We start from the raw sequence: 27,693 nt of genomic DNA, 5'->3' as shown, positions 1-27,693 counted from the left end.
CATGGCCCGACACACACAAGGACAAGGTCTGGGACGGTCGCATCGCCCACGAACCCCACAGCCCCTTTTCTCCAAGGCTTCATCCCGTGATCTGGACGGGTCTGGGATCGCTCCTGCACAGACCCATTTCCCCTCACAGAGGGCGTTCGGCCCTCATGCTCTAAGCCGCCCTCTGCCCGCCGCAGAGGATGGTGAAACAGGGTGACGATGGGGATTTCTGGAGGCTTCCACGGAGGCTTTGTGCATCTTTGGTGCAAACGGGGCTCGGGGAGGGCAAGGAGCTTTGGCGCCGCAGCGCCTGGCTCGGCCCGGCAGCAGGCAGCTCAGGCAGCATCGAGCACCGAAAGAAGGCGCCAAAATCCCGCAGCAAAGCCACGTTTAGCAATTCAGCCTCCAGATCTGCTCCTCCACTCAAGCACCGGGATGCGCGCACGTGCAGGTGGTTTCTCCGTTCTTCCTAACCGCCGAGGAAGGGATGGGGAAAGGACGTGGGACCCCGTGCGGGTCTGGTCCAGCGGGGCAGGACCAAGTCCCAAGTCCCAAGCCCACGGTGATGCCCGGGAGCACCCACGGCCTCCAGCTGAGCCCCCACTGCTTTGGGAAGAACAAAAGGGTCACCAAGCGTTGCGAGCAGCCTCCCAGCCCTGCTGTACACCCGCCCCATCCGTGAGTTACTGCCCGCGGGGCTGCCCTGTGCCCGAGCCGGGCTGGGTGCTGCCGTGGGGCAGGGGGCAGCACCCCGGCTGTCCCCCCCGCGGGGACCTTCCCCCATCCATCGCTGTCCCACGGGGGTTTGATCACTCGTAGCCTGTGCCCGCGACACGCAGCGCCCTGATTTATTGCCTCGCCGTGGAGAAACTGCTCGCTGGGAGCCCTCATGCACCAATCGCGCCCGCGGTGCTCAGGGCCTTAAATACAAATCCAGAGCCAGCAATTAGCGGAAGAAATACGGAATTAATCTTGTGCTGAAGTTTATCGGGTGGACCCGCTGCGGTGGGTTGCAGCAAGGAGAAGGGCAGAGGCTGCTCTCGAGGTCCCCGCGATGCTCACAGAGCCTCAGGACGCCCCAGAAGGATTTTCGCCTGCACCAGCCCCAAACCTTCAAACTCTGGGCCCAAAATCACCGCAGGGCTGGGGGCAGCCCCATCGATCCTGAAACACCCCAGGTCCCAGGGCACGGCAAGATCCAGGCAGATATGAAACGGCTGCAGATGTGGAGCTGCTGCCCACCCTCTGGCACGACCCCTTGGCCCCGTCCGTCCCCTGGTGTCCCGAGCTGTCCCCTGTCCCCTCGTCCCCAGCCGTCCCCTCCTGCTGGCCCACCCCGGCGGAGCGGCGGCTCCTCATGATGCGTTTGTAGGGCAGGCTGATTTATGCCCTGCTCCCCCAGGGCTCCCCCAGGACCCACTGACAAATGAGATGTTGTGTTTCAGGAGTTTATCCTGGGGAGCAAATAAATAAACAGAGAAATGGAAACCTCATGAATTTTTTAAGGAGCTTATCAAAATCTTTTCTTCTTCCCTTTTCCCTAAGGCAGGATGGCTGAAAGGGGAGCCAGCCCCTCGCTCTGCCTTCTCTGCGCTCCTTTTCCCTTCAATCTCTTAATCGTCTTGCTTCCAGCTCTAATCCACATCGTTGCCTCTTACTTAATTATTTTTTTTTTATTCCCCCCACTCCAAATAATCACAAAAAAAATGCCAACATATGGGAGGCCGCGTTCGCCCTGGCCACGCCGCGTGCCTGTGTGGAAGGCTGTCTCACCCGTACAACATCCCTCTTCCTTTTTTTTCCTTCTTCTTCCCCAAATTTCCCCCCAGTTCATGGCCAGGGGGCACTTCTTGTGCTCGCAGGCAGCCCACGCTGCCGCACTGCGAAGGACAGGAGATCCCATCACTCCCGGGAGGCTCGCATACCCATCACTGGCATCCTGATGAGTTAATTAAGAAAAAGCAGGGCACGAGAGGTGCGAGCCCGTGGGGACAGCTCCCGGAAGATGCAGTCTCCGGGAGAGATGCTCATGGGTCCCAGGGGGGCTGCTTCCCAGGGGGCCGGGAGATGCTGGTGCTGGGGACGGTCCCCGGAGAGCCTCAGCTGCAGGATGCAGGGCTTGGGGTGCTCAGCTCGTGCCCACCTCTAACAGAACCCCCAAATTTCCCCCAAATTTTGGCATGCCCAGCCCCCCCCCTAGTTCAGCTCCTTCGGCTTGCTCCTGCCGACGCCGTAACGATGCAAAATGGGAATGGAGAAGAAGAAGAGGAGGACGGGCATCTGCACTGCCGGCAGAAGCTCATTAGTTTGCGGCGCCTGGTTTTTCCAGGCTCTGTTTTTTTTTTTCTGGCCCCCATCGCTCAGGTTGGCCGGAGCGGGGACAGGCACCGGGAGCTCGAGATCTCCTGGGTGTTGACTTTTCATCAGCTGCTCCCCGATAACGTGGCCCCGCTCCCCCCTGGCGTCTGGCAGGGACACCTCGGGGACAGCGGTGATTTCGGGGACATTTCCTACTCCCTGGTGCACGCATCCTTAGCAAGGATGTAAGGAGCGGGTGACTCAAACGGGTCGCCACCACCTTTGTGACCCCCTTAGGGCATCACTGGAAGCTCCGGACTCATCCTCGGGAGGAAGGCAGAGCCCCCCCCTGCCCCTCTCCAGCCCCAGCAGCCTTGGGTTTGGGCATCCCCAGCCCCTCTGTGCTTCTGCTGTGCCACCGGGGAAGCGTTTGCTGCTCAAAACGCTGACATTTCGAAACACAAAAGGCCCGAACGTGGTGGCGGCTTCAAAACCAAACTTGTTTTTCTATATCCCGGCTCATTAGAGGCACAGAGCAAGAAGGCAACGAGCGAGCCATTTAAATTGGAGATTCTGACCTTTACGCTTAAGATCTTTTCAGACATCCTGTTTACAGCTTTTTTTTGTGTGTGTGTGTGTGCTGGCACTTGATAATCCTCAAAATGAGATTTTACGCAGCCTTTTTCGCTATTATAATGCACCACATCCTCTTTTTTTTTCCCCACTGAGGAGCCACCCCCCCCCTGAGAGCTTCTGGGCAGGGCCACTGGTCAGCGCCGCAGCCCGCGGCCGTGGTGGGGACCCGACACCCCGCTGCGGTGTCCCCAGCTGAATAGGGACCCTGGTGGCCTGGCCGGGTGCCCCCCCCGTCCCTGTGCTCACGCAATGGAAGGTGTGGGCTCTGCTCCCCTCGATAAGGCTGTTTGTAGACACCTCAGCGGTCCCTTTTGGCTGCAAACCCTACGTCAAGGGGTATTTGGTGACATTGGTACTTGGGGACACTTCAGGGCAAGGTCAGACGTCCCCTGGCAATAGCCTAGGGGTGGAAAAAGCCCTTAAAAAACACCTGTGGAACGGGGCCAAGCCTCACCAGGAGCAGCTCGGAGACCCAGAGCGTGATCTGGAGTCACTTCGTTTATATCTGGAGTCACTCCATTTATATCTGGAGTCACTTCATTTACATCCTCGGGGAAACTCCGCGTTTCAGCCTGGCCTCCCCAGCCCAGCATCCCCGGTGGCTCTCGGTGCAGGCCCAGAAATAAAAAAGAAAAAAAAAAAAAAAAAGAAAAACGAAACTCTTTGAGAGCTATTTTTTTTTGCGAGTGCTATTTTAAACCGCGGCCTCTGAGTTTTCCCACACGCCCGCCGACACGGCTGCGCTCGGCTCGCCTGCCGGGGCTGACCAAACGCCCATTTGGCCGCCCTGCGCAAGCTGCTGAACCCCACGGGGCCGCGCTTCTCCGGCCGCTTCCCTCACCGCAGCCCCCCGCAGCACCGAGCCATGCAGGGTGCGCACCGTGCATCCCAGCGGGAGACCTGGAATTGAAGAGAGGAGCTGCGGGATGGAGGCCCGGGCGTTACACCGCGCCGGAGCGGGGTGCTGGCCCCACGGGACGGGGGGCACGGCTGCCCCCTGAGCCCCCAGCCTTGGCTGCAGGGAGGGAGGCAGCGCCGGCGGGGTGTTTGCACGGGCAGAGCGAGCAGCCCGGTGCCGGGGAGATTAAAAATAGCGAGCGCAGCTCCGCAGCCCACTGCGTGGAGCCGAAGCAGCTCTCGCCAGGCTGGTTTCCTATGGAAACGCCGCCGCCGTCCCTGCCTGCGCCTGCCTGGGGCAGCTTCGGATGCTCCCTCGCACATGGATGCTCCCGCAGCCAGCAAGGAGGGAGCTGAGGCTGCAGTTTCCCTCTGCGGGGACGTCGCCAGGATCCGGCCCTCTCCCCGCTGCCGCTCGCCTGGAGCTCGAGGCCTCCTCGCCGCCGGCTCGGAGACCTCGTGGGGTGCCCTGAGCGCCCCGAGCCCCCGGCGTGGGGTCCACCGGCAGGACAAACCCCCTCCTCGGCCCCCGTACCCCTGCGTGAGACAAAGGCACTTTGCAGAAGAAGGGGCTGTGTCGCTGAGGGTCCCTGCCCGAGCGGCGCTGAGGCACAGGTACGTGCTCCGGATCCTTGTCTCCTCGCGTCCTGGCTCCAAGGGGTGCCCGGGGGGGGGGAGGGTTGGAGCAGCGGGGGCCGGAGGCAGTCCCCGGGGTTCCAGCCGCCTGCACCCCAAAAACTCCCCTGCACCCCAAAAACTCCCCTGCACCCCAAAAACTCCCCTGCACTGGCACGGCTGGAAGTTGCTGAGAGAAGCGGAGGGGGGGCAAAAAAATCCCCCCTTGGATCTGATGCCCAGAATTCTTCCTGCTCGAGGGAACTTTCCCATTGTATCATTTCATCCTTTTATTTTTATTTTTTAAAAATTTTTAATTTTTTTTTTTTTATTGCTCTGGCCCCCAGGAAAAGAGTAAATACCTCCCCCCACCCCCCCACCCCCACCCCCAGAGCTGGGGCTGACCCCGGCAGGGCGGGGGGGGGGGAACCTGGGGGGGCGCAGCGCTGCGCTCGGAGCCCCGGCACCGCCCGGAGAGGGGGGGGGGGGCCCTCGGTCGGGGCCTCCCGTAGCCACGGGGACTCCCCCCCTTCTCTCGCCAACCCCCCCCCCCAGCTCCTCCGGGTGGGGGCCGGGCACGGAGGGGAAGGAGTTAAGCGGCAGGGCCCCGGCGGAACCGGGCAGCGCCGTTAAAATCCCGGCGGCGGGGAGCGGCTGCGGGCAGAGCGCGGCGGCTGCCGCCGGGCCGCATCCCGCATCCCTCCCGCATCCCTCCCGCATCCCTCCCGCATCCCTCCCGCATCCCTCCCGCATCCCTCCCGCATCCCGCATCCCTCCCGCATCCTCCATCCCGGCCCCGAGCATGGCGTGGCCCCTGGGGGCCGAGCCGCAGCCGGTGCCCGGCGTCCCCCCCCCGGCCCCGCGGGCGGCGAGCGCACGGAGCGGGGGCGGCAGCGGGCGGGGAGGCCGCCGCCAGCAGGTAGGGGGGGGGCTGCGGCTGGGGGGGGGGGGGCGAGATGCAAAAGGTGGTGGGGGGGGGAGGTCTGGGGGTCCGGGGTTTGGGGTCCGGGGTTTGGGGGGTCGGGGGTTTGGGGGGGTCGGGGGGTTTGGGGTCGGGGGGTTTGGGGTGGGGATTTTGCGCTGCGGGGCCGGGAGGAAGGGGTTACCCCCCCCCATTAAAAAAAAAATCGACAAAAAAACATAAAGCGCAACAAATGAACTCGGGGAGCCCCCCCGCCCCCCCCCAGTGCTGGTGGGAACCCCCCCCTCCCCGCAGCGACCTCCTGGGGTCCCTGGGGAGATGCGCTCTGCGGGTGCGGGGAAGTTGTGGGGGGCTCTGGGGGGGGTCCCTGCAGGCCCCAGGCGCTCTGCAGGAGCTGGGGGCGCTTCTCGGCGGGGGCAGGGGGTGTCCCGCTGCTGGGGCGAGGGGCTCCTGGCCCCCCAAGATGCGGGGGGCAGGCGGGGAGATGCTCTCCTCCTCCCCAGACTTCGTGCAGAAGCGTCCTCGGCAGGGGAAACTGGCAGATGGCGATCCTTTCCAACCAGCCTCCCCCGTTCGTTTTCTTCCTCCGGCATCCGCGCTGGCAACTTATCGGAATATTTTAATATAAAGTTAGAAAAAAAAAAAATAACAACCACAAAAAAAAATAATAATAACGCGCGTGCATGGAAAAGCAGGAGGCGATTGGAAAGCGCGTGAAGGTTACCTTGAGCCGAGGGTTACAGGTGCCCGCCCCTGCCTCCCAAAAAAGCAGAATTAAATAAAGTTTCTCAGCAATTTGGAGCTGGGGAGCACGCTCCGGTAATGGGGTCCGGCCCTGGGGTGCCCCCCTGGACCCCCCCATTCGCACCCTGCCGTGCCGTGACCTCCTGCTGCTGGAGAGGTGGTGGGCACGGGGCTGGCCCTTTCGGGTCCAGCAGCAAAAAGCATTTTTCTTGTCCCAGAGACAAAAACCTCGTCCTTAGCAGAGCCCCCCCCTTGGCAGAGACTCTAACGCCAGCCCAGGCAGGATGGGGAGCAGGGGCTGACCCTCTCCACCATGGTCCTGGGCATTTTGGGGGGACCTAGGGGGCTAGGAACTGAAGCCACGGGGTAACTGGGTGTAGTGGGAGCTGCTGGATATATGCAGAGGAGCAGAGAGCGCGGCGTAATATGGCCAAGTGCAGCCGAACGAAGGCAGCCCCAGATGCAGTGCAACATTTTGGCACCGCACGCTGGTGTTCGCTTAATTTTTAAATATATTCCCTCCTGCCTTGCTGCTTCGCCGTTCTGGGCTGTGCTGCTGGTGCGTTGCAGAGCAGCAGGAGGGATTTTTCTTCCCGTTTCTGTCCTTGGATGTTCTCCCCGGCGCTGCGGGCTGCAGAGATGGGGGCTCTGCCATGAGGGGGTTTCTAAGGCGAGCTGAAATACGCGGGCTCTGCAGCGGCGGTGGGAGCTGGGGGGAGTCAGCAGCCGTGCAACGCCTCCACCCCATGGGGACAAGTCGCTGTCCCCTGACCCGCCACCCGCTCCCAGCCCCATCCCCTCTGCCGGGCTCCCGCAGCCTGCAGCGTTCAGGGAAAATGCAGATTTCTTCCCAAAGTGTGCCTCCAGCCCCCGTGCAGCGGGATATGAGAGTGATGGGTGTGCAGAAAAAGAAATAACTCAGCCCCTCGGGAGCGGAGGCTTTGAAACGAGGGCTGCAAGAGCTAATCTTTCTCGCTGTATTAATTCGAGCAGGCTGCAGAAGGCATTGTCTGCTGCTCGAGGAGCTGGTTTTCTTAATTGCCCCAGTGATGTGAATAATCCCAGATTACCGAGGGCTGAGCAAAGGCCCCGCAGCAGAGACCTGGAGGAGCAGAGCGTGGGCTTCACGGGCAAATCGGGTTTGTCCCCCCTCCGCAGGGGGTGCTGGCGGGGATTAACCAGGGACCGGCCACGCTGGGCCCTCCGGCAGCACCCACGGGGGGTGTTTTGGGGCTGAGGCACCTCTGGGGGGGACACACACCCGCCAGCCCTGCATGGTGACCCCACGGACCTGGCCGTGAGCTTGGTGGGATTTAGGCTGATCTGTGCACCACGACGGGCGGGCCTGGTGGTGCTGCTAGCAGGTGGCACCTGGGTCACCCTCTGAGGTTTTTCCTGGGGGGGGTCTGGCTTTGTCACCCGGTGTCGTCATCTCATCATCGCCCCTAAACCTCAGCACAAAGGTCTGGCTGCAGGATCCCTTCCTGATCACCAAGCTCAAGCGAGGAAACCCCCAGCACTGCAGCTCCCTGGGGGGCGATGAGCCCGGGGTCTGCGGGTGCCGGTGGCGATGGCTCGGGGCCGCTCTGCTGCTGCAGCACTGCACCGAGGCCAGCCCCTGTACCCCAAATCCCGTCCCCCGGGGCGAGCAGCGTGGCTAGGGGCGGAGGTGGCCCTGGGGATGCTTCGCTGCCCGGGATGCAGCCGGTCTCACGGGGGCAGAGGCACCAGCGAAGGCGGCCGCTGCCGAGCGCCCGTCCCCTCCGGTGCGTGTCTTGGCTCACCAAGGCTCGTTGAAAACCGTAACTGGATTTTGCAGACCGGGCATAAAAGACCTAGCACATAATGCGTATTAAAACTCATTAGGTTAAGCCAATTTCCAGATGCGGTGTCATTTGAATGAAGTTAAATCACCTTTTTTTCACAGGGCTTAAGTGTCGAAAGGGTGCCGGGGGCGAGGATGGTTTTGTTTTTTTTTTTTTTTTTGTGGTTTTGGGGACTGAAAGGAGGGGGAGGGAGGGAGCACAGGCCGGGAGCAGCGACTCACGTGGCCGGGATGGAGGCGACCTCTCCAAAACGCTGGTGGGTGCTGTGGGCAGCACCAGCCCGGCCCTGTCTGCATCCAGGAAAACTGTAAGAAAACCGTGCAGATCAGCGAGGCGGTTGCAGGCGACTGAGGCGCGGAGATCCCGTTCTGGCCTCGCAAGGGAAAAACATGGCAATAATGGCAAAACCGAGGTTTGGCAGCTTTGCACGGGGGTGACGCTGATGCTGGGCCCAGGGTGCTCAGGGAGGGATGCTCCTTCCCCGAACCCACTCGGGTGCTGTGGAAGGAAACCCAAGTGCCCATTTGGAGCATCCCACCCCCCCCCCCAGTCCCCACATCCTCACCCTGCCCGGAGCTCTGGCACGCACGGCTGTTCTAAAAAGCGTGTGCTTTTTAAATGATTCACGGCTTAAAACATTTGTCTTTACGAGGCGCTTTCCCACTTGCAAGGGGAATTCATCGTACAGGAGGATGCAACGGGCTTTGATGTGATTGCGTGCGGAGGAACGGAGCCAGGCAAAAACCCCAACCTCGGCTGCTCCGCTCGGGCCGTGGCGAAGCAAACGAGCAGGGAAGCAAACGAACCTCTGAGCTGCTCAGTGTGGGGCTGTTTGGAGTCCCTGCCTCTGCCCTGCCCCACAGAAAACCCTGCCAGCCCCTGGGGACCGGCATCCCCTGCATGGGGCTCGGGGTGTTGGGGGGAATTTGCAGCCCCAGCTGGAAACGAGGCTGATGCACGGCGGGGTTTCGGCGCAGGGAGCCGGTAGGAGGCTGTGCAATTAGCACGGCACTGTTTCGGGGATCTCGAGGCCTTTTGCAAATGTTAATCAAGCCGTTCTGGGCACGGTGTCCCTGCGGAGGAGAGGAGCTGCAATACGGGTTGCCTCCCAAGCTCGGAGCTTCGTGCCCAGCCGGGCTTGTGGCACAATTTCCCCTCACCTCGGTCAAGTGCTGAGATGGTCAGTAAATCTCCTCCGGAGCAGTTAGAAAGTGGTTCCTGCCTGTGAGCAATACAGTCAGCTGCCCGATTTCAGCTCTAACCCTCCATCGACTCCCTGCCAAGAGGAAGATTTGCAAACCTTCAAACGTTTTTGGAAATCCTGCAAAAAAAAATAAATATAATCTATCAGCAGACAGCCAAATCCTGCTCTGGATTTACAAATCAGGCTGATACATCCCAGATAGCTTTTCCCTTTGCATGTCTCGGGGTCCTGGCCCACAGAAGGGGCTGCAGAGCCCACTTGGGCTGACCCCAAACCCTGCGTCATGCTCACGGGGCAGAGCCACCAACCACGGCAGCGCTCCGTGGCTGCGCCGTGCACACACGCAAACCTTCCCTGCGCCCCCCTCCCGGCAGGGGCCTGTGCAGGCACATTTCTCAGCGGCATTAAGGCAGGGAGCAGCTGAATTCGTCAGGTTTGCTTCGGTCTGAAGGCAGCCGCCTGCTCGGTGCGCCCAGCTTGCCCCCGGCAGAGGCAGTTTTTGGGTGCTGGGTGCCGCAGGAAGAAGCACCCACGGGTGCTGCGAGCCATCGGCGTGGCCGCAGCAGGGCTGCAGGAACCTCAGCTGTTACCAGCCCCATTCCGCTCAGCTTCCTTCCCAGCAGCAATGTTATTTAAATTCAGCCAAACGCATCTCATTTTTCGCTCCTGGTGAGCGGGACGAGTGTACGCCGCGCGGGGAGTGCGGGCAGCGGCAGGTTCCCCGGGGAGCTCGCATTGCCCCACTCCTGCCGGGGCACCGAGGGGCACGACGTCCCCGTGCTGAGAAACCACGAGGTCCCCCCACCCTGCTGGGGGCTTCTGGGGGACACCAGCTCCAGGGACCTGCTCCGGGTCCTGCTCCCCGTGTGGGACCGTGCCGCGTGGGTGCGTTGGTGCCTGCGCCACCGGGCACGTCGCCCTGCCCTGCCTGCCGGCCTCATCCCTCGCTATTTTAAAGCCCTATTCTTTCCCCCGTCCCGCTGATAAGAAATGCTAATGACGTGATGAAATTGGATAGTTCAATCGCCTGCTCCTCCTAATGGAACTCTTGTGTTCGTTAATTTGCTGTTTTTAATGGGCTGATTGTTCTCCGGTGCTGGGGGAGCCACGTGAGCACTCGAGCGCGTTTTGCAGTGGTCAGATGTGAGGTGGTGCTTGAAGGCAACTGAACCTCGGTGCTCAATAATTGCAGAGCAATTTGGAGATAAGGCCCAGATGTATAATTTATCGGCGCTCCGTCCACCCCGGTCACGAGCAGCCGCGGAGCACTGCGGGGCCCCGTGCCTCCCCCCCCGGGCACCGGCTGCGCGTGGGAAAGGAGCTGTGGGACCGGGAGGATCCCTGCAGCGGGACGGGAGCAGGGCACGGGGTGCCGCCAAGCCAGGATCCACACTCCCAGGACTTCCCGAAGGTTTCAGCTCTGGCAGGAGCACGAGGGTGGAGGTAGGCGAGGATCCAGCCCCCCCCCTCTGCTGCTGCTCCCCAGGCTGGATCCGTCCCCTGGCACCCCGCAGCAGCAGGGCCTGGGGGCTGCTCGGCGCCGCAGAAAACAAATTGGTGAGGGCTGGGGGATAAATAGCCCGTGGTGGTGCTGCTGCCCATCCCCAGCCCGGGGTGGGTGTAAGAACGGGCTTGTTACGGGGCTGCTGGCCCCCAGCCGCGTCCCAAGCCCCCGCCGAGGCAGGATGCGGCCCCGTTGCTGGCCCCGTTGGCCGCGCTCGCTGTTTGTAAAGCCCGGCCAGCCAGGGAGCAGTGAGAGGAGCGCATTATCTCCTCCAGACAATTAGCGGAGGCATTAATGGAATATATGCAAATGTGCGGTAATTGACCTGCGACTCCGCAGTTCATGATGGAGAAGGATGAGCTCCAGATGGCTTAATGAGAGCGACTGAAGCCCCTTCCTTCTCTCTGCGTGGTGCTGCCTCGCCATCGCCCGGCACAACCGAGACGGGGCTGGGGGAGGCAGCGGGGACGGGGATGGGGACATGGGGACCGGGACAGGGACAGCGGAGCACGGAGGTGCCTGCTGATGCAGAAGCCTGGTAGCAAGTAGTCTCCTTGCTCAGCTGCTACTCCGAGTTTACTCAGCCTTTACTTACTGGGGCTGGGGAGGGGTTGGTCTGTGGGGACCCCCAGGTGGCACCCCGCAGAAAGCGGGTTGTTTGGGGGCTGCACAAAATTCACCCAAGAGGTGATTGAATAACTGCTCCGGGAGCCCAAATTAAAATATTTATGTATAATTCATGCCATATGTTCCGCCAATATTTTTTATTTAATCAACTGAAGACAGATGGCAGGAACATAGAGGCCATTAAACTAATGGCACTTTGTCTTCCCATTTATTTTTGCCTCCTTTCCGAAAATAAGACGAGCAAGTGACAGGCAGCAAGGCCCGGGTGTGGGACGGCGGCCACAGGTCACGGGAACGCTGGCGGTGACACTTCCTGTGGTGACGTTCCCCATGGTGACACCAGGCTTGGCTCGCCCCTGGCCTCTCCGTGGCACGGTGGCTTGGGGTGGGCACAGCAGGAGGATGCTACGGGTGCCCCTGTCCCCAGGGAAGCTGCGGCATCGCTGGTGTAGCCCTGGGAAGGGGGGCAAAACCGCAACCCCACATGCCCTGAGCCTTCCTGCAGCTCTCCCCTAGCACCCCCTCCGTGACTCACCCCAGCACTGCTGTCCCCAGCCCTGGATGCTGGTGGCTGTCACCGATGTCACCGCGCTGCCAGCTCCCTCGTGCCCCCGGCGTCCCTGCAGGAGAGGGTGGCTGGAGCTGCGCCTCTCCGCTGGGCAGCTCCGGTATCAGGATCCGGCCCCGGCGCTGGGGAGGTGGGTTTCCAGGGGGTCCTCTAACAAGCGCCTTTCTCTTTGGCTTGCAGGTGGAGCTTTCTTGCCCTGGGACCGAAATGAACGGGGCCGCGCTAGGCAAAGGGCCCCAGCTGGCATCGCGGGGCCGGAGACGCGCCCGGGGGCTTCTCACTCCTCGCCCGGAGAGCCGACAGCGCCGCTGCCCCTAGAGATGCTGCCCCCAGCCACCGAGCAGGGCTGCACCCACTGATCGGTCCCAAACCAGCCCCGACACCCCATGATCCCCCCCGTTGCCACGGCCTGGGGGGCTCGGCCGGGAGGGGAATAAAGCGGAGCCCCCCCACCCCACCCCACAGCGCGCCCCTTTGGGATCCCGCGGCGAAGGAGAGCGGCTCCCTGGCTCCCGCCCCGGGGAGGGATGAAGACGCCATGGCCAAATTCCTGGTGAAATTCCAGCGGTATTTTCGGCGGAGACCCGTGCGCTTCTTCACGCTGCTGGCCCTCTACCTGGCGGCCGGCAGCCTGGTTTTCCTGCACGCCGGCTTCACGGGGGAGCCCCGGGTGGCGGGCAGCCCGCGCGGCCCCGCGGCGGGCGAGGGGCAGGAGCTGCCCTACCTGGGGGTGATGCAGCTGAGCCGCGGCTTCCCGGCGGCAGCGGGGGGCCGGCGGCGAGGGCCCTGGTTCAAAAGCACCGCCAAGGAGCCGGCCGAGAGGAGCAAAGCGGGCGACTACGGCGCGGCGCGAAGCCGCGTGCTCAAGGGCAGGAGCGGCCGCGAGAAGGACGAGGACAGAGGTAAGGGCTGGCGGCGGGCGTGGGGCAAGCCTCGAGCTCCAGAGCATTGGTCCCCGAGGTGTTTCAGGCGTGCACCCCCTTGGTGAGGTGATTCTGAGTGCACGCTGCCAATATATATGTCAGTATTTGCTTATAAGCTGTGTGCGTGGCATAATGAAATGTTATCTGCCCATATCCTGGGGTCTTGCGCACCCCAGGGCGCGCTCACACTGTTTTGGAGACCCCTGGTGCAGAGGATGATGCTCTCCCTCTCTCCCCCCCCTCCCCAAATACCAGCTGTCCGCCTCCATTTTTCCATTTCCTCCCACCCTCCGGGGCCGTGCCTCGCTGTGACAGCGACACGCACTTTCGGGGCTGCCAGATGGGGAGATGCTGCCGGCGGGGACGGCTCTGGCCGCTCAGCCCCCAGCAGCCGGCGTGCTTTGGAAGCTCAGCAGCAGTCCCCTCGGCCCCGGGGCACGTCCGAGCCCGGAGGTGCGGGGGCTGCGTGCGCCCTGCTCCGCGTGCGGGCAGGGCTCGGCCTCTCCGGCCAGGAGCTCCCTGCCCGCGGTGGGAGTGGGAGCGTTGTTAATGAACACGGATAAGCGAATGCAGTAGCTCGCATTGATTTTTAAAATGTCATCTATTTATCCTGAAGGCAGCCCTGTGCAGAGCTCGCCGAGAATCTGCGTGGCCCTAAGCTGTCTGCGGGGGCTTTTCCAAGGCAGCCCGGCTCGTGCACCGTGCACCCGGTGCTGTCCCAGCCGCTGTCCCAATGCTCCTGCAGCTGGCACCCACGGGTGGCAGAGCGAGCGCCCTGCAAACCCCACCAAAACGCAGGGTAAAGCCTTCACCATGGCTCTGTGCTAGGGGTTTGGCAGGCAGCAGCCCCCAGCGTGCTCGCGGCCCCCGGGCCCCCTCTCTGGCTGCTCCGTGCCCCCGCGGCGAAGCAGTACCTCGCCTCCTCAGCTGAGCGCGAGAGCTGCTGCGATGTGCTGTCGGTAATAACGTGGGCTGGGGAGAAGCAGCAACACAGCCTGCTCCAGCACGGTGCACCCGTGACAGCGGCGTAATGGATTGCCTCGGTATTTAGGGCGATTATCCGTGGCGGGGAGCACCGAGCGAAGGCAGGAACGGAGCGGTGACTACCGGAGAGGTGCCCACGTGCCACCGGGCTCTCCTCTGCCCTGCTGGCGCTGGCGTCCTGCCCTGAGCCCCACGGGAGGTGCTGCGGGTGCTGCAGAGCGTGAGAGTGCTGGTGGCTGTGATGCACGTGTCTGGGATGCCCTGGTGCTCCACGTGTCTCCGCTCTCCTGCTGCCCACGGTGTCCCGTTTGCTCGAGCACTTTCGTGTTTCTGGCTGCCCACATGGGAGCCAGGCAAGGCTGCTGTGAGTGTTCGGGTCCTGGGGCTTTTAACGGGGAGGAATATTCACTTCAGGCACTTTCTGGTGCTAAAATGAGACAAGGAGGGGTTCCCCGTGGGTGACATTTCCACCCTGGTGCTCCCATCCCGTCGTGCACGGAGGGGCCGTGGGAGCCCGTCTCCATGACACGTGTGGCCGCTCTGCCCCGTTGATGTGAAGTGACACTTGGCGAGGCTTCACCAGCTGGTGAAAGGAGCAGAAAGGAGCCGTCAGAGACCGTAAGAAAAAAAAAAAAAAAGCAAAAAAAAAAAAGCAGTGCTCCCGTCCCTGGCCATACGCACCCTGTCCTCCACCACCAGCCTCTGTCCAAGCAATCCCATGCTGGCCACGGGTGTTGGGGCAGCAGTGGAGCAGGAAGGAGCAGAGGAATTGGGCAGCTCCAGATGTCCCCAAACCCCCACCTCACCTCCTCGTCCTGCCCCAAGGCACCCTTCCTGCAACCGCTGCCATCGCTGCCCGCCTTTTGCCATGCTCACGTCTGCCGGGCTGCGGGACGAGGAGCTCTGGGCTCTTCTCGGTGTACCTGGCTGGGTCCTCACCCATCGCCCGAGCTTTCCCGACGGCAGGCACCATCTGTACCGGTGCCGTGCGAGTGGTTTGGGGGAAAACATCTGCAAACGAGCTTCGCGGGGCTGGGGAACGGCTCAGCGCCGGCTGCGGCAGGCCTTTGATCAGCCAGCTGGAAAATCAAGGGCAGGTATTTGTTTCGAGCGTCGCCCCGCAGCACGGCCCCGAGAAAACGCCTCGGTTCTGCCTTTAACGGGCTAAACGGCACGGAGGGGGGCTAAACGGGCAGGGGAGGAGAGGAGACAGACAGACAGACAGAGGTGCCTGCCAAACTGTGTCCCTGGCTGTGTGCTCCGTGTGCCGCAGGCTGGATTTGGCCTCGTGCATCCCCTGGGAACGTGTCCGGGACTGCCGGGGTCTGCGCGCACCCAGCGGGCTCCAAGGCTCCGCGGGGTCCCAGGGGAGCTGCGTGCCGGAGCAGGTCGGCCTCACAGCTGGCTACTCGTCCCCGTAGTGTCCTCGCCTCTCCCTAATTATTCCAGCCGCCTTCCTAATAAGTTGCAGCACGCGTATGTCAAGAGCGATGGATTGGACGTAATGCACATCAGTCGGCGGCTCGGCGGAAATTGCTGGAGTAATCCCGCACCGGTTAGATCTGTCACGGGCAAAAGTAGCTGACCTGCCGAAACCTGCTCAGCGCCGCGGAAATGCCAAGTTGCGCCGAGGGTAATTGGGAGCAGTGAGGGATGGCTGCCTGCTGGCAGCACTTAGCGGGCACGGCGCTCTCCGTCCTCCTCCACCCGAGGGCCAGGCTGGTGGGGAGCCGCAGGGGGGGGGTATGGGGCAGGGGGTTTTGGTGCAGAGCCCCCCAGCAGGTGCGGAACGCGAGCAGGAGGTGGGAGGTGTTATCCCACGGGGTGTTTCGGTAGTGAGGTGCCCGGTGTGGAGGTGCAGAGGTGGGAGAAGAGGTGCTCGGTGGGGCGGCACAGCTGGACGGGTGCTCTGCGCTGGGATCTGGGGGCGTCTCCTTTCAACACCCACACAACCATTGCCTCTCTGCAACGCATCTGCCCCACGGAAAATCAGAGCGGGGTGCTAACGAAGGCACCTGATGAAGAAGCCTCACGGGGATTGGGGACGCACTGGCGGCACCGTCCCGTCCCTAACACGAGCCCACCGAGGCGAAGAGGGGCGGCAGGGGGAAGGACGGCAGCCGAGGACGTGGCCGTGCGCTCTCAGGTTATTGGCAAAGGGTGCATTTGTCAAACACAGGATTTCCTTGGAACTATTTGTTCAGCTCTGTTCCCTGCCCACCGGCATCTCCGTTTGCTCCCAGCTCAGGCATCCATCAGCTTTTGCTTTGCCGAGCGTTGGCACTGGGCAAACACCGTCTGCAGCGGGGTCTGGGGCAGGGAATGAGCTCCTGGCCGGAGAAAATTTGGTTTATTTTTCCATCCCAGCTCCCGCCGTGTGCCTGGTGGGGCAGAGCTGAGGGCATCTTTTATTTTACCACTTCTCACCCCGTGACTCTTGTCTCATTTTGGAGCCGCTTTGCTGAGTTTGAAGCAGGAGGACGGGAGGAGGACCGCAGAGGAGAGGACCGAGGCCAGGGGTGCTGGTGGTGGAAAGGCTTCGGTTTTGGGGTTTCTGCAGGGAAAAGGGAGAAAATCCTCGGTGCACAGCCTTTTCTATCGGCTTTCAGCACCTGTACTGGATGGCTCACGGTGTTTGCAGGGGGCACTGTGCCCACCACAAGGCGGGGTCTCATGCAAAAAAGCAGGGGGCTCAGCTCAGCAGCCCGATTTAGGGCAAAATTAGGCAGGTGCAGGGTGGGAGGGCGGCCTGCTCCCAGTGCTCGGTGCCTCTCCAGCACCCTCTTGGGTTGTCCACATCCACATCATCCTGGGGACTCCCCTGGTTCCTCCCTGTCCCCCTCCTGCCCCGAGATGCTGGGGCGCTGCAGCCCGTCCTCAGCAGAGGCATGGATAATAATAATAATAATAATGATAATGGTAATGATAATAATAATAATAATAATAATAATAATAAATAGATAAAAATAATAAAAATAAAAATAAAAATAAAAATAAAAATAAAAATAAAAATAAAAATAAAAATAAAAATAAAAATAAAAATAAAAATAATTAGCCACAGGCTCCGGGCTCGGCCCCGGTGGGCTCTGACCCCCATTTTTCACCCCCCCAGCGAAATACATCGGCTGCTACGTGGACAGCACGCGGCGGCGGACGCTGCGCGGCGTGTCCTTCTTGGACTACAAGAAGATGACAGTCTTCCGTTGCCAGGACAACTGCGCCGAGCGGTAGGGTGGTGGGCGAGCACCGCGCCTCCTCCAGCAGCCCCACACGTCGGGGCTGTTCTCCTCCCACGGCTCCCTGCCCCTCTCCTCTTCCTCCCCCCTTTCTTTTCTGTTGATGTGTGTAATTTTGCTTTATTTTATTTTATTTTATTTTATTTTATTTTATTTTATTTTATTTTATTTTATTTTATTTTATTTTATTTTATTTTATTTTATTTTATTTTATTTTATTTTATTATTTTATCCTGTCCTATCCTATTTGAATTTTATTCTATTCTATTTTATTTGAATTCTTCTCTTCTCTTCTCTTCTCTTCTCTTCTCTTCTCTTCTCTTCTCTTCTCTTCTCTTCTCTTCTCTTCTCTTCTCTTCTCCTTTTTCTTTTTCTTTTTCTTTTTCTTTTTCTTTTTCTTTTTCTTTTTCTTTTTCTTTTTCTTTTTCTTTTCTTTTCTTTTCTTTTCTTTTCTTTTCTTTTCTTTTCTTTTCTTTTCTTTTCTTTTCTTTTCTTTTCTTTTCTTTTCTTTTCTTTTCTTTTCTTTTCTTTTCTTTTCTTTTCTTTTCTTTTCTTTTCTTTTCTTTTCTTTTCTTTTCTTTTCTTTTCTTTTCTTTTCTTTTCTTTTCTTTTCTTTTCTTTTTATCCTATCCTATCCTATCCTATCCTATCCTATCCTATTTGACTTTTATTCTATTCTATTCTATTCTATTCTATTCTATTCTATTCTATTCTATTCTATTCTATTCTATTCTATTCTATTCTATTCTATTCTATTCTATTCTATTCTATTCTATTCTATTCTATTCTATTCTATTATTATATTCTATTATTTTTTAATTTGAGAAACCCCATTTTCCTCCCCAGGAAAAAAAGGGCAGGGGGCTCCGCTCCGTGCCGTTCTCCCACGGGGCAGGGGGTGCAGGGCTCGGATTTGGCACCTCCGGCCGCGCAGGGGGGTGGCCCCCCCCCCTCCCTCCCCCCCCCAAACTCCACCCTCACCAAACGCCAGCCCCAGAGCTCTCCAAGCACACCCGTGGGCAGCAGACCCACCCCGCTCCCCCCCCCCCCCCAAGGAAATTTCCTGCAGCTTCCCCCATTCCCCAGCACCACAAAGGGGGATCTGCCTCCCGCGAGGACCCCCCCCCCGGGCTACAAAGAGCCATCCCCGGTGGCCGTGTCCCCATCCCCGGGCTCACCCCCCCCCGGTGCCACCTCCTGCCCCGTGTCCCCGTGGGGTGCTGAGCCCCTCTCTTCCCCCCCCCGTACCCAGGGGCTACCTCTACGCGGGGCTGGAGTTCGGCGCCGAGTGCTACTGCGGCCACAAGGTGCAGGCGCCCAACGCCAGCGAGCCCGAGTGCGACATGCCGTGCAAGGGCGAGCGCAGCAGCACCTGCGGCGGGGCCAACCGCCTCTCCGTCTACCGCCTGGAGCTGGCCCAGGAGTCCGCCCGCCGCTGTGAGTCCGCGGTCCCCGAAAATGGGGACCCCCCCCCCCGGCAACCTCGGGACCTCGCCGACCCCACCAGCAGGGTCGCGGCGCCGCTGGAGCGGCGATGCTGTTGGGGGTTGGAAGGATTTGGGAGCCCGGTTAGATATTGGTAGATGAGGGTTTGATCTCTCCCCAAATCTACGTTCCTCTTCCCTTCGCCTCTCAGCCTGCTGTTGGGTGGATTGGGGGGGGGGGGGTTCATTAGCAGGTGTTTAATTGCCAAAGGGCTGCAGCGGCTGCCCACATTGCGACCTCAGGGAAGATCCGTTTAGGGCCAGGCCGTTCTGGTTGTTTTCCCTCTCCAAACATCTCCCAGAGGCAAGCTAGCAAAAAAAAAATAAATAAATAAAAATAAAAATTAGAGAAACTCTAACGAACTGTACCCGAACCATCTCCCCCCTCTCCCCCGGCAGACGGCAGCGCAGTGTTTCGGGGCTGCTTCCGCCGGCCGGACAACGTCTCCATCGCCCTGCCCGCCAGCCAGCCCATGCCCAACATGTCCGTGGACAAGTGCGTGGACTTCTGCACCGAGAAGGTACCGGGGAGGGTGGGGCTGCGCCCGCGTCCAGCACATTTGGGGCTGATTTAGTAAAATCGGGATGCGTACGGATTGGATTTACCGCCCCACTCCTGGGGCTCACCAAAGGCAGCGGGAAGGAGGTTTCCCCTCCCACCCTAATGCTTCGCCCGAGACCAGCAGGGATGCGGGAGGGGAAGGCTGGTCCCCGTTTTGCACCAAATCTGCCCAAAGTGACAGTCCGAGCGCGGAGCAGCTCGCCCAGCGTGGGCACCGCGCTGCCGAGGCACGCAGCGGGATGTCCGGCCCTGCCGGGCCGGGAGTGGGCATGGCTGAATTTAATTTATCCATTAAAAAATTAGGCGAATTATCCAGGCAGAGGATGAAAAAGCCCTACAGGTGAGGACCTCCTTTCGCAGCAGTCAAATAAACCGTCCCTGCTTAAATCGCCGCGAGCGGCACCGTGGAATGGGGACAAATCCGGATCCTTTGGGTGCATGCAACCAGCTGCGGGTGCCAACACCCAGGGAGCACCCAAAGCACCCCGGTGCTGTGCACGGGGTGGGGGGGGAGGAAGGCAGCAGGGACGGCTCTGCCCGTGTCTCCATCCCCGCAGGAGTACCCGCTGTCGGCGCTGGCCGGCACCGCCTGCCTCTGCGGCTTCCCCACCACGCTCTTCACCCTGCACGAGCGCGAGGACGAGCAGCTCTGCGCCCAGAGGTGCCCCGGCGAGGAGTTTGAGAGCTGCGGCACCGCCGAGTTCCTGCTCGTCTACCAGACCCAGGTGCAAGGTGAGGGTTCGGGCGGTTTCGGGGGGCTCGGGGCAGCCCCTGCTTCCCGGCCCCTCCGCGCGGGCGCCCGGCTCCTGCCGCCCCGCGGGCGGCCTGCATAGCTCTTCTTCCATTAGAAATCGCCGTTTATTTTGATTTCCCGGGAAATAAATCCTCCCCTGAACAAACAGCTTTAATTACTGCTTAACTCTGACGCAGGAGATAGCAGTTTGCCATCTGCCTCCAGCGGGATCCCTCCTTGCTCGCGCTTTTTTCTCCTTGGCACCGGCGGCAGCCCGCGAGCTGCGGCGTGCGGCCGGCAGGTGAAGCCGCCGGGGCTTCACAGCCACGAGGGGTGGGGAAAAAAAAGGGGAAAAAAGCCACAAGCAGGCAGAGACCCCCCCCGGGAGGGCTCCTGTCCCGTGCATCTCACAGCTGGTGGGGCACGGGATGGACATGGAAGCGTGATGTTGGCTGGCACGGGGGGGGGGATGCTTGGGGAGGGCTCTCATGGGGCTTTTCTCTGTCTGCCTGCAGGGCTTCTTTATCAGAGATAAAATTAACAAGGTCCAAAACTCGGCTCGTTTTGTCTCAGAATGGCTTGTTCTCATTCCTGACATGGTTACTGCTTTTGTGGCCGTGCTGGAAACACTTTTGCGGTCACCGACACCAAAAGCAGCAGCGCTGCGTGGATAACGCGCCCTCATTACCCACTCTCCTAATTAATAGGCATGCAGCTGGTGATGGCACGGCACCCCCTTCCCTCATCTGAGGTCTCTTTGGGCTGCTCCTGTGTGCCCTGGGCAGGGTACAAGGGTACCTTTCCCCGTCACCACCACCTCACACCCTGCCCTGGCATTTCCTGGGGATACCTGCGATGATCCGAGGCATCCCCATGGCACAAGCAAGCAGCCCCTGCCCGAAATCCTCAAGCGGCCCGGTGCTGTGACCCATTAGCCCTGCCAAAACAACCCCTGCCCCCCAGCGTCACTCTTCCCCCCCCCCCCCCCCGTTTTCTCCTTGCAGACAACCGCTGCATGGACAGGAGGTTCCTGCCCACCCGCTCCAAGCAGCTCGTGGCCCTGGCCAGCTTCCCCGGGGCCGGCAACACGTGGGCACGGCACCTGATCGAGCTCGCCACCGGCTTCTACACCGGCAGCTACTACTTCGACGGGTCGCTCTACAACAAGGGTGAGCTGAGCGAGGGGCCGGGTACCGCTGGTGCTGCCCCGTGCCTGTCCCGGGGAGCGGTGGTTCGGGCAGACATAGCCTCCTGTGCTGTGTTTTAGCCTTTGCAAAGAGAGCAGTCTGGGGCAGAACTGATATTTCTGCCGTGTTTTTCAACCCGTGGTGGGTGCTGAAATTTTTTAGAGGAGGAAGCAAAGTGGCTCTGACCGTGGCAAAAGAGGCAAGGCATTTTTCACCATGAAAAAGGCCAGGTTCTGAGCGGGTTTCCCTGGGAAATGCTAGGGAAAGATGTTCAGGTCTTAGCTACAAAGTCTTCTTCTTCCAAACCCCCTGACCCATTCCCACCTTCGAGAAAACCCAGGAATAAAGCAGCACGCAGAGGCAGCCTGAGGAGGAAGGAGCCGTGGCATCCGTCCGTCCCTGCTGGGCCCCGGGCAGGGAGGAAACCCCCTGGAGCTGCCCTGCTGCCGCTGCCCAGCGGAGCCGCCCCGAAACGCCTGGGAGCACGAGCTGGGAACCAAAGCAATGCCACGGCCGTCCCCAAGCGCTTCCCTGTAGCTGCTTGGGGGTGGCTCTGCGTGGCTCCGGCCATCCCGGCTGGCAGCTAAAAATAGTGATGTGCCAGGGAGCGCAGGAACACCGACATCCATACCCGTGGGTGTCAGCGGTGCAGAAAGTGCTGAGGAGCCCAGGGGTGGACGGAGGAGGGAGCTGATCTCAGCTGCAGCGCTGTTCACACGTGGCGGGTTGATGCACGTATCCCTTAGATCTGCACCTGGCCCGGGGAACGGCCAGGAGAGGAGTCGGTCTGAAAACAAATGGTCTTGGTTCCCCTAATCCCACCTGAGTGCTGCAGCTCGGGGTGGGCGCAGCGAGCAGGAGGTGCTCGGTTGGGCACCAGCACCCTGAGCTCCCTCGCTGGGCACGAGGGTTGGGTGGGATCCGTCCTCTGCCCCCGTGGCATCTCCTAGGGACGCTTCTGCTCCCGTCGCTGCACCCACGATGGGGCCCAGCCCCGAGGATAAATTTCAAAAGAAAAAAAATCCCAAGGCAGGCACGAAGCTGTTTCAGGCAGAAGCCAGCTCCTCCTGATAACCCACACTGTTACAATGGGGGGGAGGAAGAAGAAACACCAGTTCCCTCATTTTATCGTTTTATCCGTATATTTGCCAGCGTGAGTGCACACGTGAAGAGCCTCTGCTGCCTTGTGGGGTGGCTTCTTAATTCCCTTAATTCCCTTCTTAATTTGCTGGGAGAGCTCAAAGGCTGTGGCCAGGGCGAGGATATAACACCACGCTATTCCTTCTCGCGTGTCTCCTCCATCCCGGCAGGGTTCAAGGGCGAGCGGGACCACTGGCGCAGCGGGAGGACCATCTGCATCAAAACCCACGAGAGCGGCCAGAAGGAGATCGAGTCCTTCGACTCGGCCATCCTCCTCATCCGCAACCCCTACAAGGCGCTGATGGCCGAGTTCAACCGCAAGTACGGGGGGCACATCGGCTTCGCCGCTCACGCCCACTGGAAGGGCAAAGGTAGGGGACGAGCACCAGCAGGACCGCAGCGGGTCCTGGCATGGAAAACCCGAGCGGCGCCACCGCCTGGGGTCCGGGTCTGGGCATCTGCAGGGAGAAATTAAACCCGTAACTCGTTAAGGCAAAATTATGGGGGCACCGGGTGCTGCGCGGCGCTCACCTGCCGCCGTCCCCTGGCGCCTTCCCTTCGGCCGAGCCCGGCTGCTCGGGGGAAGGCACCTTCCCCACGCACAGACAGCTTGCGGAGGCTTGTTAATTATAGCAATTTACAAATTGCTGTTGTGGAATTGACTTCATTGGAAAGAGTTAAAATATTTAGCTTGATTGAACATCTGCTACCCTTAATTCAGAGTTTATTTAAGGGGATCTTTCTTTCCGTTGTTGCGGTTATGTGCCTGGATTTCGTTATTGCCATGTGCTCGCTGCTGGCAAAGGCGTTTTCGGCTGCGGGCTGAGCCCCCTCAGCAGCTCAGCACCCAAAGACCCTGCACCCATCCCCACCCAGGAGCTGCCACCCGCTCCTGCCTCCCGCTGTCACCTCTCCCATCGGGGCCGGCTTCGCCCCCGCCGCAGTGGGGTTCAGGGATTGCTGCTGGCTCTTACCCAAACCAAAGGGGACGCACGTTTTAATGTGCAATTAGCCACCGGGTTAATTGCCAGGTTAATTAACCACTGGAACGATTTGCCTGGAAAGATGGAGATTTGCCATCAGTTGGGGTCCTTTATGGGGTAGGGGTTCGCTGGGGAATGTGTATGCCACCAGTGCGGGGCCGGAGACCTCGCTGCCCCCGGCACGGAAACAAAGCCTGAGCGGGGACATTCCACTTGTGCCAGGTTTGAAGTTAGTGCTTGGTTATTTTGTTAAATAAATCATCCCAAGGGCGAAAGAACAATGAAAAAAGAAGCCTGGGTGATTAAAGGTGGGGTCTGTCACAACACGCAGGGTGCCAGCTCCATGGCCACGATTGCTCCCATCACCGGTCCATGAGCCTAAAGCCCCTGCAGGAGCACCCAGCCCCAGCCCATGGGATCCCAGCTCATTTCCCTCTCTAATTTTGGAGCGACTCGATGACGGAAAATGCTGCGCCTCCCTCCTGCCTCGCCGGGTGCAGGACGCGGGCAGGTTTTGCCTCCCCCCGGCTGCGGCCGTGCCGCGAGCAGGCGGAGGCTGGAGGCTCGGCGAACCCCGTGTTTTGTTCCGTGCCATTAATTTTACGGCGTCCCTGGAGCCGTTCCAAAGCAAAGTTTTATGTGATATGATTACACAAGGTGAATTGTCCTGTATCTGTTTAATGAAACAGATACCGTGTTTAATGATTCTCCGGGGAATTAAATGCAGTTAAGCTATTAATCAGGCATCGGTTTCTTGGGGAGGACAAGATGGAGAGGCAGGTACCCGGAGCTTTTACGCATCGTAAGCGTGCTGCCAGGAGTTGCTGCCTCTTGTCGATGTTTCATTTTCCTTTTTATCCCCCGATTTTCACGCGAGGATCAATTAGCCAGGAACCCGGGGGTAACGGTGATTTCGCAGCCGTCGATGCCCACTCCTGCCTCCCCCGTCCCCGGGGATGACAACAGCTCGTGATGTCCCCAGAGGCTGAGCCATCGGAGAGGGGCTCTGCAAAGCCCCTCCAGCGGCCGTGCTGTGACAGGGGGGCATAGGGACACCCCCTGACTGTCCCCGTGCTCCTTTTGCAGAGTGGCCGGAGTTCGTGGCCAACTACGCGCCATGGTGGGCCACCCACACCCTGGACTGGCTGCGCTACGGCAGGAAGGTGCTGGTGGTGCACTTCGAGGACCTCAAGCGCGACCTCTTCGCCCAGCTGAAGCGCATGGTGGGGCTGCTGGGCATCGCCGCCTGCGAGGACCGGCTGCTCTGCGTCGAGGGCCAGAAGGACGGCAACTTCAAGCGCTCGGGCCTGAGGAAGCTGGAGTACGACCCCTACACGCCCGAGATGAGGAAGATGATCAGCGGCTACATCAAGACGGTGGACGCGGCTCTGAAGCTCCGGAACCTGTCGGGGGTCCCGGAGGACTACTACCCGAGGTGATGGCGCCGACCGGGGGGGGGACCTGTCCCTGCCTGGAGAAGAAAGGCTCCTTTTCCTCTGCCTGCTTCCACCCAGTGGGTGGCTTTCTTTTAATTCTCCATCTGCTGCTATTAGCTGTTAATCAACCCCCTGCATGAGAAACGAACGCTCCCCAGCCATCGCTGAGCTTGCTTGGCCGACGCCTCCACGGAGCTGGGCACCAAGGGGTTGCACGGTGCCCTCCCCACCGCAACTTGTCCCCGTCCCCGCCGTGCAGGTGTCCTGCGCTTGTCCCCTGCCGTGCCAGACATCGGTCAGGACACTGAGGAGTGGGGAAACGTGGCCAGCGTGGGGCTGAGCAGATCCGTCCTGCTCCCACGTCAGCTGCTGCAGCACCCTTAGCAATGCAACCGGTTCTTCGCGCATGTCCCGGGGGAAGGGGGTCACCGCGTGGATCCTGCACTGCTTGCGCCGTGCCCAAAGTGTCCCCGCGGTGCCTGCTGGCTCTGGGGGCTGTCCCCACACTCCCTGGCCACCCCTGGAAGGCTCCCGCTGGTGGGGATGGAGCCGATCCCAAACGAGGAGGAACGTCCTGATGGCAGGGGACTTGGCACCGTGGGGTGCAGCGGGGCGAGGTGGCCGTGTCCCCTGCTGGGCACCATCTCTGGGCTCTGCAGGGACCCTCCTGGTGCCCCCTGACTGCGGGCACACGTCTGTGGTGCTGGAGATGGAGACGCTGACCCAGGACAGAGGAGCGTGTGAGGCCCTACACGTGCACCTTTTCCTCATTCCAGAAGCTCCCAAGGCAGAAGAGCCCCCAGGAAGGTGTCTGGGGGATGGTGAGCGGATGGGTGCGGGGGGGGGGGGGGGGGACATGTTGTGCTGGGGGGTCTGGGTGCGACCTGGAGCAGGTCCAAGCTGTGACCGTGGGCACGACGGAGACCAAGGTGAGCGGGTGGCATGGAGCTGGGTGCGGGGCAAGCGCAGCCTCCGCTCCTGCCCCAGCTGGGCACGGTGTGAGCCCTCCTGTCCTTGGGAAGGGAGGAAACCGAAGGAGCTCCGTGCACACCCAGAAGATGCCATTTGCAAATCTGGCTCCATGCAGGGCTGCATGCGGCCCCGGACCCTGCCCCTGCCCAGGCTTCGTCCCACACAGGCGCCCTCCTCCCAGCCCCGAGTCCCTCCGGGCGTAGGTGCAAAAGCCATATCTTGTGCGCAGCCTTTTCTACAGTTAGGTCCTTAAGGATTGGCTTGGAACTCTTGATCTTGATAGAAACACGTGCACAGGCCGAAATCTATAGACACCTATCAATCTATATTCAAAGAGAGAGAAGAAAACTCCGCTGGCAAAAGGAGAATTTCAATAAATTATATTTTTCTAACGCGCGTGCGGAGCTGACGCCGCCTAAGGGCGCAGGACGGGGTGCCAGGGCTGCGGGGACCCCCCCCCCCGGCTCCACATTTTCGGGTCTCTGGGCAAAGGGAGCCGCTCGCCCACGAATGTATTTTGTAAGGAGCGTGCTGGTTTTACCTCGTCCTTTGCTGGAGGTCTCCAGGAGCCCGGGCGCGCCCGTCCCGGCAGCGGGCACCATCCGGACCTCGCGCTCCTTGGTCCGCGGCGGCCGCGGGGCTGCCTACCTCTGTCCGAACAAATCCTCAGGTCAACCCGGCTATTAAAGGAGTTTTGTTGCTATCCCGCCTCCCCGTGTCTTTGTGGGGCCCCCCGGGGGTGATGCCTGGTCCCAGCCCCACTCTCGTCAGCATTAATTGCGTTAATGACGTTCCCCCATCCGAACCACTGCCAGGCGCCCGGGGCGGCCCCTTCCTGGCAGTTTTATTGCCCCTACAGCATCCTTAAAGGAAGTTTTATTCAGGAGCGTAGTGAGAGCTGATAGATTTACTGCAAACTTTATTTCCATCGCTTCTTATCATTCCTGGGGCTCTATAACAAGAACGGGCTTGGTGGGATTTATTCCTTTTCTCTTGGCCAGCCACCCTTGTGGCTGGAGTTTCTGAAATACCTTTAGTTTTAGTGGCAGCAACGAAAGCACGTGTGGGACCTCGCTTGCTCTGATGGGCATCATGTGCAAAGAGGACAACTCTCCCATAACCCCATGGAAATAATTAACCCCCCCAAGCAATTAATCTACGAGGCAGAAGCATTCAGAGGCTCCGTCTCATGCAGCAAGCGCTCGCTGCTCCTGCTCCCCGGGGCTGGCATGCGACGGCAAAGTTTGCATTGCTGCTGGAAAGAGGAGCCGGCTCCTTCCTGCAGCATCTGCACACACAAAGCTCTCGACATTTTCTAACCACCCTGCTCAGCCGTGCCTGCGTTCCCAGGATGGTTTTTAAAAGCAGCAAATAAATCATCCCAGCCTCGGCGAGCATCCCGCTGCAGGACTGGAGGCTGCTGACGGGTGTCCCCGGCCCCCCCGCATCCATCCTGCATTAAAAGCCCCTTTTTTAATGGTATTTTCAGGCTCCATCACCCCCGATGCTCTGCATCCCCTGCGCCGCGCCAGCTGGGCTGGATGGGTTACTCAGCAGTTGCCCTGGCAACGGCGTCTGCACCAAAACCGCCCGCATTTCCCCCAATTCTGCGTGGGTTTGGCACTCGGCAGGCTGCTTGTGGGCGGTGGGAGGGGATGGGGATGTGGTGAGATAGGGATGAGATGGGGATGGGGATGGGGATGGGGATGTGATGAGGATGGGGATGAGGATGGGGATGGGGATGGGGATGGGGATGTGATGAGGATGGGGATGAGGATGGGGATGGGGATGGGGATGGGGATGTGATGAGGATGGGGATGAGGATGGGGATGGGGATGGGGATGGGGATGGGGATGGGGATGAGGATGAGGATGAGGATGAGGATGAGGATGGGGAGCAGCTCAATTCCCAGCCACACCAGTGACATCTCCTGGTGATGAACTGGGGGCCCCAAGCCAGGCTCCTCTTCCTCCCAAACAAAATTGCACATGAAGCTCATGCTGGTGTTTAAATGAAAGGGGGGGGCGCGGAAAAAAAAACACACACACCTTAGCAGCATAATACAGAAGCTGCGACAGCACTTTTACAAAAGCTATAAAATGTATGGGAGATGAGGGTTATAAATCTGAGCAGCAGTAATATTCATCCGCTACAAAGGAAGCGTGTTTATTTATCGTTTTTACTATTTTCTGTAAAATTTACAGTTGACAATCTGCCTGAATGC

General features: G+C 60.1%; 1 protein-coding gene across 2 annotated transcripts; it reads left to right on the top strand.

Annotated features, from left to right (window-relative positions):
* The first annotated feature begins 2,663 nt into the window (after positions 1 to 2,663).
* Positions 2,664 to 26,170, top strand: WSCD2 (WSC domain containing 2). Of its 2 annotated transcripts, none has more exons than XM_080559337.1 (9): positions 2,664 to 4,434; positions 12,010 to 12,731; positions 16,849 to 16,963; positions 18,225 to 18,409; positions 18,856 to 18,977; positions 19,576 to 19,750; positions 20,756 to 20,920; positions 22,249 to 22,449; positions 24,148 to 26,170. In XM_080559337.1, exons 2-9 carry the CDS (start codon positions 12,368 to 12,370, stop codon positions 24,498 to 24,500), a joined length of 1,680 nt encoding a protein of 559 aa, XP_080415463.1. In that variant the 5' UTR covers positions 2,664 to 4,434; positions 12,010 to 12,367; the 3' UTR covers positions 24,501 to 26,170. The 2 variants fall into 2 exon arrangements, with proteins under 2 accessions (XP_080415463.1, XP_080415464.1); XM_080559338.1 differs by lacking the exon at positions 2,664 to 4,434 and adding an exon at positions 4,889 to 5,353.
* Positions 26,171 to 27,693: the final 1,523 nt, after the last annotated feature.

Source organism: Anser brachyrhynchus (genome assembly GCF_964034855.1).
Source record: "Anser brachyrhynchus genome assembly, chromosome: 17".
In the NCBI taxonomy this organism is placed as follows: domain Eukaryota; kingdom Metazoa; phylum Chordata; class Aves; order Anseriformes; family Anatidae; genus Anser; species Anser brachyrhynchus.
Note: the sequence above shows the minus strand (reverse complement) of the source record. Positions and strands in the feature narration are given on the sequence as shown.

Coding starts and splice junctions, on each gene's coding strand:
- WSCD2 (XM_080559337.1), top strand. CDS start 12,368: ATGGCCAAATTCCTGGTGAAATTCCAGCGGTATTTTCGGCGGAGACCC. Junction 16,964..18,224: donor CAGGACAACTGCGCCGAGCG/GTAGGGTGGTGG, acceptor CCCCGTACCCAG/GGGCTACCTCTACGCGGGGC. Junction 18,978..19,575: donor TGGACTTCTGCACCGAGAAG/GTACCGGGGAGG, acceptor CCATCCCCGCAG/GAGTACCCGCTGTCGGCGCT.